General features: G+C 40.0%; 1 protein-coding gene across 1 annotated transcript in view; it reads right to left on the bottom strand.

Moving 5' to 3' along the window:
- The window catches only part of wu:fb13g09 (ATP-binding cassette sub-family C member 5), a 33,728-nt gene extending 19,823 nt beyond the window's left edge, over nt 1-13,905 (bottom strand). The window contains exons 1-10 of the mRNA XM_004545803.3: nt 13,777-13,905; nt 13,560-13,606; nt 10,140-10,328; nt 9,459-9,614; nt 4,705-4,852; nt 3,616-3,849; nt 3,130-3,303; nt 2,073-2,220; nt 987-1,135; nt 445-552 (exon numbers count right to left, since the gene is read on the bottom strand). Coding sequence (XP_004545860.3) covers nt 445-552; nt 987-1,135; nt 2,073-2,220; nt 3,130-3,303; nt 3,616-3,849; nt 4,705-4,852; nt 9,459-9,614; nt 10,140-10,318 — 1,296 coding nt within the window. The 5' untranslated portion in view covers nt 10,319-10,328; nt 13,560-13,606; nt 13,777-13,905. The remainder of the gene's footprint in view (nt 1-444; nt 553-986; nt 1,136-2,072; nt 2,221-3,129; nt 3,304-3,615; nt 3,850-4,704; nt 4,853-9,458; nt 9,615-10,139; nt 10,329-13,559; nt 13,607-13,776) is intronic.
- Nucleotides 13,906-14,348: the final 443 nt, after the last annotated feature.

Here is a 14,348-nt window from a genome sequence, read left to right on the forward strand (position 1 = left end):
GGGCAAGGTACCGTCCCTACACACTGCTCTCCAGTCACTGAATTGGTGGCTGCCCACTGCTTTACTGACTGATTGGGTTAAATGCAGAGAGTAATTTCACTACAGGGGATTAATAAAGTATATTTTTAAAAAAAATGCTTTTTACTTAGCTTTGTATTTATCACGTGTTTGGAAAACAGCAAAAAATGTCAGATGTGATACGTGAATAGGCTAAAAACTGCTTCCCCACTGACACACTATGTGAGTTTAATTTAGTGTGTGACCTCTAAAAAAAGGTACTTATTCTGAGAAGTGATATGGATTATTAAGTTCATGTATGCTTTATCAACCTTGACATCTTAAAATACTATTAAGACATGAAGACATCAACAGCTACATCACTATTCTTTACATGAAACATTATCATTTATCCACTTTTACAAGACACCAGTCCGTCTTTCTCACCTGAAATCTTTTGACTGCAACAGAAGCCTCTGATAGTGACCTCACCGCCAGTGGTGTGACTCTCAGGGCAAAGGTCATAGCATTGAAAACTGCAACCACAGTGAAAGCCTGAGGTGGGATGTGTAGAGATGGAGACAGTTATACTCAATAATTTATTTATATTCATGAAGTTTGACTTTAAAATGTGTATATGTGCTCGTCATGACCACAGACTCGGTGGGCATCTTAAAAGTTACATGATTTAAATAAATATGCAGTCAACATGCTGACTACGGATGGGTGACAAATTATAGGAAAACCACACCATAGTGCTTCAGTTTTGGACAACATTGATTAATGATTTAGCCAGTGGACCATCCGTGCCCCAATATGTCCCTTAGATTTTTTTTGTCTTGTTGCCATTTTGATGTGAAAATCAGAATCCTCTGGGCCGGGCTCAGTACTTTTCTACATACCACAAAGCATAATTGTCATTCATTGTCTTTATGATTTGTTTTTCCTATTTTCTTGTCACACACCGGTAGATTTTTATATATAAATACCTCAGCTGCGGTTAGGTCATAACCTAAGGCCATATGTAAGGAGAAAGTGCAGACGCTTGCGAGCACCATAATGACAGGAGACAATCCCACTGTTATGCTTTGGACGTTCCCGGCCCTCTCTAGTATGCTCCTCTCTTCTAACCGCACTTCTGTCGAGGAGATCAGAAAGACAGAGATGATAAATAACCAAGGACAGACACAAAGAATGCGAATGTGACGTAAGGGTCGAGTGAAAGTGTTGGCCAGCCAATCCACACCACAATCAGAGTCACTCACCAAAATAGCAAGCACACAAAAATAGATACAAGAGAGGACAAGAGACTCGCTCTTCAAAGGGGCTCCAAAAGCTGGTGATCCTTGAAAACTTTTCAAGTCCAATTCCTGAATCCTGACCCTCTCGTCTATGTTTGTATATCCCGTTTGCACGGGCTCGTTTAGTCACTTCATTGTCCTTATTCCCCATTGGGATGTGTGTGTTCTTGCATAAACTACAAAGGAGGAGTCATCGGCACAATTGCTGACTGTAAATTTGGAATGACATTGTAACTCTTAAGACTCATTCACCAATGAATGCCAATTAATTATTGTTATTATAGCAGGTAATCACAAGACAGCAATGAAAGTGAGACCCAGCTGGCTAATTTGGAGCAGATTAAATAGGGAAAATGATGCTTATCCATGACCTAGAGCAAGGACCTCATGAGAAAAGGCCATCGCTTAGTCATGAATAAGTAGAGCAGCCTTGACAGCCATTTAAGGTATCATAGGGCCCCAAACACTTTGCAAATTAATCTTGAAGTGCAGGGATTGAAAGTGCCTTTGAGTATAGACAATGGCACACTTAAACAGGGCAGGTTAATGGAAATGGATTAAGGGGCAGGGTTATCATGCCAGTTTGCTACGAGGACAAGCCTACTTTTAGGTGATAAACCGCTCATTTAGTGACTAATTTGCATGAGTAAAAGATGTTCAAGTGAAGTGGCACTTTATTCTCAAAAATGCTGACCTGCACAAAGTTCCCAGGTCTTCACCACATTCAAGAAATGAGCATTGGATATATTGCTGAGTCACATGACTGCCACTCACTGCGAATGTTTTTTGCAAAGGCATCTTCCCAACAATACATCTTGATGAACTTTATGCAGCCCAAGATCTCGTTCATCAGCCTCACGCGCTGGTCGCTGACTGCCACACACTTCTTGCGGAAATATGCCGTCAACCTCGATGCAAGCATCTGTCCAGACAGGAACGGGGGAAATGATGACAGGAGAAATAAGTGGCGGGGGAGGAAATGAAAGCAGACATAATCACATTAACTGTGCTGCAGGCCTGTCCCGGAGACCAGAGTGATAAACGCCTTCCCCATCAATAGCAGGGTCTCTAGCTGTCAGACTACAGCTCAGACTGAGTGTAATTTGAAAACAACAGTTAGAAAGTTGACAGGCGACTGATAGCCACAGAGTTATGATGCTTTTAAAAAGTGTCTGTTTGGCTCTCCAATAATCTAAATTAACTTAAAGACTTTAATGACGTTACGATTTCTGTCTTCAACTAAGAATGAATCAGCAATAATAAACTCTCTGCTGAGTAATCTTTGGTAAAACTTTTTGAAACTGCTATAATTACATTATCTTAAAGTGGACCTATTACGTCATTTTCTCTCATATCGATGAACTGTCATACTGATGGACGCTCATATTACACATCACCAAAATTTTAAATCAGGTCAATTTATGTACACGTAATCCACATGAGCCAAAAAGCTTCAGTCTGCCCTAAACGCTCCATTTCAATTTCTTCTGCTGCTGGATTTGTTTGTCAAAGAGAGCAGATATTCCTAATACGGTCATCTAAAGCACACCACTCTGTCTTTAAAAAAAAGTTGGCTTACAGGGAGGATGGGAGAAAAGGAGAAAAACAGCTTGCTTCAGACAGAGAAGGAATAGAGGTGCTGCAACGAGGCACAGCACAAGATAAATAAGCAGTTTTTTGAACTGTGACTCATGCAAGTCTAGCAGAGTCCAGGAATAAAAAATAAGGAGCCGGAAATCAGCATAAAAGGTCCACTTTAAAAAGAATGACAGACAGACAACCATGTTTTTCATTCTTTGCCTCTGGTTAGATGTTATAGTGAAAGTCGTACCATGACAGGGTAAATGATGATGAAAATGGATGACCCCATCAGAGCCGTGGGGCCCAGGAAGAATGCAGTGTAAGATAGACCCAGTATTCCCACAAGTGGCCCTCCAGCCAGAAGGCAGCCCACACACACTGCTTCATAGAGCCGCTGGCCATCACTGGAGCAGATGTTGATCAGCTAGGTAGAGAGAGACAGTGATTTACATAAAGTACTGCTTCAAAATTCCTCCAAATATTACTACAAAAACAGTTTTATGAACACAGTTATCCTTATTCCCACATTCACTTATGGACAATGATTCCTCTTAAGCTGAGTAATGACTAATCTTAGACAGCCTCCCCTCCCTCAGGCTATGGGATTTGTCGAAATCTAAGCAGGACTGGTGTAAGAGCAGAAATTAAATCCATCTCAATCATCTGCATGTGGTGCCCTGCAGCGAGGGATGATTTCTTTAATATGAAGAGTTCCCTCCAGGGTTACAACACCTACCTCGCCCGGACTGATGTCTTTAGTGCTGCGCAGGCGGAGGATCTTGTGGAAGGCCAGGGTAAGAGTGGCCCCACGGAGGCGTGCTGCAGTGCGGTAATTGACGCCCCACATGAGTCCCAGAGACCAGGAGCGCATCAGTTCCATGAGGAAGAGCCCGGCTGCCAGAGACAGGCCATACCACACAGAGCTCTCTGAGCTCTGGGAATACTCCAGCAGAGATTTAACCAGGATAGCCTGCCCACATAGAGTGACAGGAAGGAAAGAGTGAGGAAAGAAGGAAAGCACAGAGAAAAAGTGGCAGTGGCAAAACAGAGAACAACAAGGACAGAGATAACGTAGGAGACACAGAATAAAAACAAGCAGAAACACAGGAAATATTTCATATATAACTTGATTAAAAGTGGACAAAATAAAATATGACAAAATGCATTTTTAAGCAATATTTTTGCTTGCCTGGATAAGTAAAATTAGTCAGTAGAAAGAATACATACAACATTGCTTTGTCATTAAATGCACTAAAGAGGAAAAAATCACATAAGAATGTGCGACAAATGCGTCATTGTCTAAGAACTAAATCCAGTTAATGCTATTAGTTGTGGGTACAGGAATCACACAGTATGCACATAAGACATCAAAAGAAACAGCTTGGAGCAAAAGGAACAATGAAAGTCATTCAGACATGCCACAGACTTAGAACTTCAAACATCATTACTTTTCAGTTTTCTGATAAGGAATGTTTAGAAATATTCACACTTTGAGTTTGTTCTGCGACAATCATCTGAGAGCTGTTTTGGCAGGGAATCTAAAGCTACAAGTGTGCCACATAAAAAGCCCTGCGCATATCTGGACCAAAGTGTGACTGGGTACAAAACAGCTAATCTATGGTATTAATATGACTCTCAGTATCTAAGGCTTTGTAATCTCCCAGTATGTTTTCATTTCAATTTCCAGACCAGCATGAAACAGGATAAAGTGATTTTCTGAAAATACATGGACTTGAGGCTCCAAGCCAGCGACCATGCTGAAAGGCGTTTTAGCTGAATCAGCAAAAAAATATAAAAGGCAAAGAAGGATTTAGACTGTACTCACAGCCCCAACAAAGCCGGCCACCATTGTGAGAAGCAGGGAGAATACGGCCACCAGCGTACGGGTTTGGCAGAACCTCCAGAAGACTCTTGTCAGGGATGCCCCCTCTCGCCCGCTTCGTTTGAGCTCCTCGTGCCACAAATGTTCAAGCCTGGAACCAAAACCCAGGATCACAAATAGTGACAAACTATAGGAGTGCACAGTTCAGCCAAACATGAGTCCATTCTCACTAAACTAAATATATATAACTCTCTAACGGCTTCCCCTTTGTTCACGCATCAGTGCTATCCAATGTGGTGGTAAAGAGCCCAAAAGTTTCTTGGATATTTTTTTCTTTAATTGGATAAAATCAGCACTTCCCAAAATAGAGGATAAAAACAGTATAGAAGGCAATCAATGCAATCACAAAACCCCAAAGACAACTGAAGATAGCTAGGGTGATAATAGTATAAAGGTGACCTACAATATACAATCACGCTTCACATAATCGCACTGAGAAAGGTACCACCAAACATGTTAAAGATGTGCTAATGCACTTTTATTGCTGTATAATGCCATTTGAAGTGGGTAAATATCTTGTTGGCCAAATGCATCACGGCTAATGACTCTATAAAGCAGCAGTCGAGCAGCTGCAGAAAGTAATTAACGCCCTAACGACTTTATTAAAAACGTATCAGAGATAGACACAACATTATACCCGCTACACTCTTGCACGGCCTGGTAATTGCTACTTGAAGTCAAATGGTGCTAAATCTAAGGAATTGCAATTATTTGCACTCCAAATGCTGCAGAGACACAGTTTGATTCACAGAAAGTTAGACTAGTGTTCCTAAATCCAATCAAAGAACCAAGCGAGGAATAGCAAATTAAACTGGAAGAGATTTTTTTAAGCACCCCCCCATTACTGTCCAAAATGAATATACAACTGCGGTCAGAAGATTACAGATAATTTGGGAGTTTTAATGATTTTAATGAGTTTGAACTGTTCTTTTTCCACGGTGGAACGATTTTAAAGCATTACTTTAGAAAGCAAGAACTGGTTGCACAAGTATGAATTTATAATGGATTTAATCCACACGGGGACAAAAGTATACATACAGGCTAAAATGTGCACATACATAGCATTTGTGTGACAGGACTGGCCAATATTCAAAACAATGAGAAAGTCCAAGGAACTCAGTCAAGATCTATGAAGGGAAATTGTAGATTTACACGAGCGGGGGAGGTCTCTCTGAGCCATTTCTAAACAGCTGCCATCATATTTATATGCACGATGAGCACATGCAAACTTCTGATCGCACAAATCCAAAGTCATGTGTATTTAGAAATACCATATTAGATCTCATGTGCGTACATGTACCTACATATAAATGAAAAGGAGAACAGCGGGGCAACAGTGCGGGCTGTAAAGCAGGAATTATTTGCTTTCGAACAGGAGTGAAATGTCCCTGACAGCCATCGTTTCAGCATGCCAGATGGCACGCAAAGCTGATGTTGCAGGAGTGTGTTTGAACAGCACACAGCATTCAAGGTTCGCACCTCACTGAGCAACCAACAAGTGTCAACTCTCCCAGGGCGCCTTTCCAATTTCCCGTGCTGTGCTTTTGCATCTCCATTCTGTAAATGTTCTTGCTATGTAAACTGTGACAGACACCCACCCAGTGGCTTTGTGCTCTTTTGCTGCTTCCTGTGTCTGCTTCTTTTTAACATACACAAAGCAGCACAAAAACTCTCAGCCCTGAGCCACGATCTTTAAACAGAACAAGCATTACTGGCAACCTACGCAGTTGTCACCAGATACAAGAGTGAACTTCCTCAAATAGTCGCTCTCCTTTTTACTGCTGAGTCACAGCAGCAATGGAAAAAAACACTGGTTTTACTTTCCCTGAGTAGCACAAATAATAAGCTTAATGTAAAACATTTAAGTTCATTCATAGAATCAGAGCGTCTTTACGAGGCATTTCCCAAGCTGTAGCTTGGCCTTTTATCTCACGGTCTGCCCCAGCCCGGCTCCTGTCAGTGACAGCTAATGGATGAGACAGGGAGACACTGTGCATTGCAGGTACACACTTAATGCCATTATTGTCTAAGAGAGGCACAAATTCTCACGGTAATCTGTAATCCCAGCCTTTCTTAGCAACACTCCCCTGCCTTTATCCCATCACATCGTTCCTGTATTGTAAACAGACACAGGATGTTCATCAGTTAAGTCTCAAGGTATAGCTTAACTATGTGCTGCACAAACACACAAAACGGTACATAATTATGAATACTAAAACGACAGCATAACAGCTGTATCACTCCAAAAACCCTGACTAATAACACTGAATGAAACGTGAACTTGCATTTTCCGTTTTCGTCACAATTAATCTCACTAGGTTTAACAAAAGGGCTTTCTCGATATTTATTTTAAAAAGACAACCCTGTCCCACGAGACTGAAACAGGCTTGTACAGTTACATATCATATCAGTGGAATTCATCCTCAAACAGCAAGCTCCACAGGATACTCTGGACAAATAACACAATCTCAGCTCAGGGTTGCAGCACAAAGAGAATCTACTTGTACAAGTGACCGAAGCACATTTTAACCAAGAATGGATTAGCAACTCTCCTCCACAACTTCACTAGATGTTAATTAGCAATTTGAATATTTGAAAATTAGTAACTTCATTTTCACTCCTTCAGCTAAAGCATCAGAGCATATAATGAAGATGCCAGTCATGTGCAGTGAGCTGACTGCATGTTACTTAAAATGATGACACTGGCATTACTCAACACTTATAAAGAAACCAAGCAACAACTACAAGGGCTGAAAATGGAAGTCAACAGAGTTCCCCTCGAAAAAACTGTATAAATTAATGTTGTTACACCGAACCAAAAAAAAAAAGGGTAACTCTGTTATTCATTTCTTGTTGAGAGACAGGGCCGATGTTAGTGCCAAAAAGGGGCTGTTCAGGCTGCCTGCCAGGCTTCATTTGGGTTCATTTATGTCTGTGCCCTCTCGACTGTCCTTGTGGTACCGGTGCCTTTTGAAATCCATTTTACAGACCATCCAGTTAATCTATGCTATAGGTTAGGCTACTAAAACTGTAGTTTTGTGCATATGTATCAACCTATAATGCAGCCATTTGCAAATCTCATGAATCCATATTTTATTTGCAGCTGGTTGTAGGGAACATATCAACTACTTGAACTGAGAAAATGTGCCAATTCACAAAAAAGTATTAGCTTATTTTGAATTCGACGGCAGCAGCACGTCTCAAAAGAGTCGGGGAGGGGTCAACAAAAGGTTAGAAGAGTAAGTGGCGCTAAAAAGAGAAGGCTCAATAACACGACTGGTTATACAAAGAGCATCTTAGAGAGGCCGTTTCATAAAAGCAAAGACAGGCAAAGTTTCACAGTCTACAAAAAATAAAAAATATCACATCTACAACTTGTGGAACAATATCAGAATAACATGAATAAGTGTTAATAAGTCGTATTTATGTTAACATAAATAAATGTTAACATAAATAACAAAAAAAGATAAACGGGTTAGGTTTTGTTGGAAGAATTTGACAAGATTTTTTATTTCACCCTCTCAGAAATCTCAGGCTTAAGAGGGCTAACCTCCCTGTCAACTACTATCAGCTATCTCTAAAGTACTACCGTGTCTTTTCATCATCTTGTTATTAAAGACTATTGAAGGGGGATAAAAGACACTTTAATTGAAAAATTCCTCTAACGAGCAAGTCTATATATTTTGGGTATACACCTCTAGACTAGATAAAAGAGATAATAAGAACTTAATGAAACTACTGGTGGCTGGTAGAAAGACTAGGAAGGAGAGCCCAACATCTAATATATGAATGGAAATCACAATGTTCATTGATAAACTGGACAAGCATTTCTCAGTTATACATCTGAACAATTTGTTTTACACTGGGAAATATTGGTCAGCTCTGTGACGCCCTGTAGACCTGGTATTGTTTTTGAACATCTATAACTAAATTGTACTGACCAGTCGAAACCTTCCTGCTTGGTCAAAGTTGTTTCTCTTGTTTCTTTTTTCCTTTGTATATATGTTGCATATGTAGTCTTGGATGTTAATAATAATACAAAGAAGAAGAAAAGATGAAGAAAAAGAAAATGGCAGATCCATTTAACAGGAGTTTGTTCTTCAGTAGTTTCCAACACTCTGTCTGTGACCCTCATTCTCACTCTCTTTGTTAATGACGACATAAATCTTGAATAAGGCTATAATTTTGTGCAATGACGCTGCAAATTTTAGTAAATGCTGTTTCATAAAGGAGTGAACAGCACATTTGATGCTGGGTAAATACAGCCAGCTAGATATACTAGCCTGTATTTACCGCAGTGCTATGCTACACAGATGACTGATTTAAAATAATTCCCAGATTGTTGACTGTAAAGAAAGAAAGTAGAAGAAACAGTTTGGCTCATCAAAACTCAATATTAATATGTTATACAACATGCAGTGTCTGTGTAAACAGCATATTATAGTTTTGCTTTGTGGTTTCACTCAAAAGTCCCTTTTTTTTTAAAGAGGGGACAGTTCCCATATATTAAATTTCTCTGTTATAAAGAAAACGTAAAAATCTAACACCGTCAAATAACTCCCACCTCACCTTTTTATTTCATGCCTCACCAGGTTCCAGTATTGTGGGAATACTGTGTTTCAACAATAAATAGACTCTTCCTAACACCGCAGGTCCCTTTCATCAGGCAAACCTCAGCTTTGGCACAATTACCTCACCTTTGGCAGTTGACTGCAGAGGCTTCGTGGCAAGACAGTCCCCACACATCATCTATAGACAAGCTGGACGCCTTGTAGGCTTTCACTGCCAGCGGCGAGAGCCAGTGCAGAGTCATAAATGAGAAGAGGCCAGCATTATCGACTGGATGCTGGTGCCTGGAATAGAGTGGAAGACGTGGAAATAGGTGAGATGTATAAAAGCACAGGTACACACACAGAGGCGCTATGCTGGGGGAACAGACAGACATAGGTTTTCTGAGAAATAATCGGCGCCTTTGACTCGCCAGAGTCAATGAAAGGTGAATCATGCCGGCTGTGTTTGGATAGTAATTTACACGCTCTTCACAGAAATCTAAGAGTGCAGTGAAAAGAAAAAGAAGTTGTGTGTGTGTGTGTGGGGGGGGGGTTATCAGTGGGTATATGCTCAGACATGGCACTGTGCTGCTGGAGGATATGTTGCAAGCCCTTATCATGGCCTCAGGCTACACCCGAATAGTCAGCACATTAGGGAGGGGCCAAACAGAGCAAATGTGTACTCCAGAGTCTGTGTGTATCTTCACACTTCAACATACAACAACATCTTCACACTGTAGGAGCTTAAAACCGTCTCTGCCTTTATGTTCTCATTCATCTCTCTCGCTACCAGAGTCATCAAATACAATTAAAGTCGATTTTGTTTACTTGTGCCTTATCCTGAAGGGCTTTAAAAGCTGAAGGCTTTTCCTGTAGCGTCCTGGCCTCTTTGGCCCCCTCTCCAATGAAGCCTCTGCTTCCTCTTCCTCCAGTTCTGGCAGCGGTTGCAGAGAGGGCAGTGACAGACCCGCTACACACTCGGCTGCTTCCAGTGCACCAGGGAACATGTTGGGCCCTCTGAGGAGAAAAGAGCATTGTGAAAGCCATTGTACAAATATTTCTATTTATTTACACCAAGTTGTTACACAGTAACTGATCAATAGTACAAAACCCCCAAACATTGTTATATAATATCTCCAGACACAGTAATTCATTTTTGTGCACTGTAGTACACATTTAGTTTTTGCTTGCATCACTCACACTCTACATGCCACTCTGCTGAGTCCTGATGTTTCTTAGAGGACAACAGTAGCTTTAAAATGATGTCACATGTAAGCATGATATCTACATTTAAAATATGTTTTTAAACTCAGATTATGATTAATTTTCAAAAACAAACATCTAGTAAGTAATTTGAGGGGGTTTTCAGACCTAAGCTTATTTAGTTTCACAGAGGAAATGACTCATTTATTAATGTGTACTCTGGTGCTCGTCAGGACTTTGTACTTAAATTTATTTCACTTTTTTCTAGTAGACAACTCTTTGAAGAAAGAATTCTTAACACAATCATTGAGGGAGATTCAGACATAGATCTTTCAGAAGATGAGAGTCATATGAGCCAAATAGGAGAGGGTGAAAACCCAGGAGGAGCCAGACAAACATTATCAAGATGCAGTGGCGGATGTAATGGAGAACGACACAGGGTCAGCTGGAATCTGCCGTCATCCTATCTGGTCCAACACCAGCATGTAGGAGAATCAGGAATTTTTGATTTTGAGTGAAAAAAGTACGGGTAACGTGCAGAAATGTCTTCCAGTAAATTGATTTAACTTATAAAGATGGTGTAAATGTGTTGTAAGTGAACTATATCGGATATTGGAGTATCTAAATTTTATTTTGCTAAATAATTTTCCATTATCTTCGGTTTATGACTTTGTTGGAAGAATGCAGAATTGGAGATGATGGTACCCTAATGACACTTAATGACTGGAGCCCACAGCAGTATTTCCAGCAGTAAAACTAATTCAGGACTTGTCCTTGTTGACCAACCAGCGTATGGTACAGGATTCAGGGTGTCGTTTTTTGATTGATTGATTGGTAATTTATTTCAACATGTGAACAATATACAAGTACATTTAGAAAAGAAATGAGAGAAAAAAAATACTATACAAATTACATACAAAAAAACATTCTGATTAATTTACATGTTGAAAGGGAGTGGGAAGAAGTATACACTTATTTAATCCCACCCCTGTCCCATAAATTATCAGTGAATATTTAGTCAGCTTCCTTACTGATATAATTTGTAATAAAAATAGTGAACAGATTTCTGATATACTATATACTATAATATCACATCATGAATTTTTTGTTTGTTTGTTTTTAAATAGAGACATTCACTTAATTTAAATATTTTCCTTTTCTTTATAGATCGAGAAGATCATATTTTTATAACTCTTTTTGAACAGTTTTATGTTTGGACATTGCTTTAATTCCATATTCAGTTTGTTCCATAGTTTCACTCCTTGAACAGAAACACAAAAGCCTTTTCTTGTAGTACGTACCTTCATTGTTTTGAAGTTACAAAAACCCCTTAAATTATAACTTCCTTCTTTCAAAAAAAACATACTCTGAATATTACCTGGCAGTTCTTTATTTTTTGCTTTGAATAGAATTTGTGCTGTTTGGAATTTCACTATATCGTCAATTTTCAATATTTCAGACTGCAAAACACAACACCAGAAGAAACCAATAGCTTTTTAGGAATCTCAGTGTACCATGCCAATGTACTGGGCTGCCAAAATAAGAGTCGCAGTTATGGCTGATTCCATGACATGTGGTCATTTCTACAAGATCAGGTCTTCGCTGAAAGTAGTCGATGAGCTGCCAGAAAATGAGAAAAAAAAGGATCTCCTGGGGAAAGTCAGACCACTTCTAAAGAGAGTCCTTCAAGGTTGCCTCAATCTGCCCAGGCCAACAAAGGTCTGTATGATGAACAGGGACAAATATATGAACAAGACCTGAATAATACCAGTGATGAAGAGTTCTCTCTAGAAATCAAGAAAAGGACTGAATTTTGTTAGTTTCACATTCGTGATCAATGAACTCTCCTTGTGCACTGTAGTGCACATGTTGTAACATTTTAATAAAATTAGTTAAAAACAAATTTGTTTTTGCAATGTGTTTTTTACCAACCCAACACTTGATTTATATGGAAAAAATCAAAATACCTTTTTTCCATATAAATCTCAGGAGGATATAACATATGTTAATGTTTGAGGATTTTGTTAGCAGTTTTGCTTGATTATAGCATTATCAAAACCTCTGGAGTTTCCTTATGGCTTATAACATATGGTGAGTGTTTTGCTGAATCGTCCCCTGAGACACAGATAGGCTCGAGAATCACCTTGCTCATAGGTCACAGCCCCTCTCTGGTGTACAACTAAAGTGCTTATCTATTTAAAGACAACCTGCCAGCAGCCCCAGGAGCTCGGGAACAGACATCTGAGCTGTCGGTGTGTCCACACACCGTCACTGATCCCTTGTATGGCAAACCTCCATGACAAGGTCAGCTTGACCTGTGTCAAGAGACTCACCAGAGACCGTGGTAGATAGTGAGATTCGATACAGTGCATACCGAAGGTGCATAACAGAGTTGCATAACAAAAAGTAACAACATGTTGTAACTCCTAATGTAAAAGTATGATGTGAACCTAACTCTGAGTTCAGGAAAAACAGAAAAAAAAAGTCCTCCATGCCCCAGTCATGTGAAGTTTGTCATATGGCTGTGAAGTTTCAAAGCTCTCTTTAGGGGAAAGGCTGCACGCTTTTAGTTTAAAATATAAACCTTTGCAGCCTGCATTCAAAGAGCTCCTGGAGCAAAACAAAGAAGGTTCAGACTAAATATGCTGGATAGTTGTTTAACTTGTTAGTCAGGTTTCAGCTGGGACAACAAAATCATAAACATGCATGAGAGAAGTCATTTTGCAGCTTTCATTTTACCAAAACATAAACACATAAAGTTCACATATCAACTAAAAAGTAGCAAAGGCACAAAGAAAAGTAGAAATTAGAGGCAGAGAAGTTAATAACTGGAGTTACGGTAAACATAATGTCTGATATTAGGATAGACACACTTACACGCTTTGCCCTTAAATTCCTTGATGACTTTATCAAAAATCAATACTTTTAAAACGCAGCCTCCCTCTAAACAGGCATTTAATTATAGAGATCCCGCAGAAGATCATATGTTCCTGTTACTGGTGTGGAAACAGAGGGATTAATTTATGTTTTCACTGTGACACTTACTTTTAAGTCCTCCTTGGTCAGGTCAGTACAGATCTCAGATGTTGTGCCTATAAGCAAGAACCAGAGAAGAAGAAGATTCTAACGACCATGGTATCTCTTCTCTAACTTTTGTCATTTCATTAAAGTCTAAACTCCGCACAGACACATCTTCCTCATCTGCGGAGCTGCGCTCGGATGAATACACGTTTAGGAAACATGGGAAACTTTAGCGCCTCACGTGTATGAAATGCGTGCTGCGTTCTCCCGGCATTAACTGAAGCTACCTCCTTTTGCCGTCACACGGAGCCCCGAGGGGAGAGGAATTCCCGATAACGCTCTTATGTCACACGGTCTCCACCAACCACTGACAGAGCTTAGCGGTCACCCTAGTAACGGGGATAACAACGAGGAAGTGCACACAGCAGGGAGGGGCGGGTCCACAGAGGATATTTTTAAACAGGCGGAAGAATGCTGCATTTTAATTGGTTGCTAGGTTGTTAGGCATTGGGAGGGCCGCTCTGCTGTGATTGGTTATATTTGGCTCGCCCGGTTCTCGTTACCGCTCAAAGTGCACCATACATACTGTCCGTCCCTTCATCGGAAGGCTTTCTTTGCACAATCATCAAAATGTAGACAGTTTTCTAATGGATCATTCGGCGCCCGCATGAGCTTCAAATGACTTTCATTTTTTTTAAAAAGTCCAGGTTAGAGAAATGTCCTAGAGAGATAATAAATATAATAAAGAAATAATATGTGTGAGTGACCAGGTATTTCTCACTTTTTCAGAAGGGAATGGGCTTTTTAGTTATA

The sequence above is a fragment of the Maylandia zebra genome, linkage group LG2, assembly GCF_041146795.1.
Source record: "Maylandia zebra isolate NMK-2024a linkage group LG2, Mzebra_GT3a, whole genome shotgun sequence".
Lineage (NCBI taxonomy): Eukaryota > Metazoa > Chordata > Actinopteri > Cichliformes > Cichlidae > Maylandia > Maylandia zebra.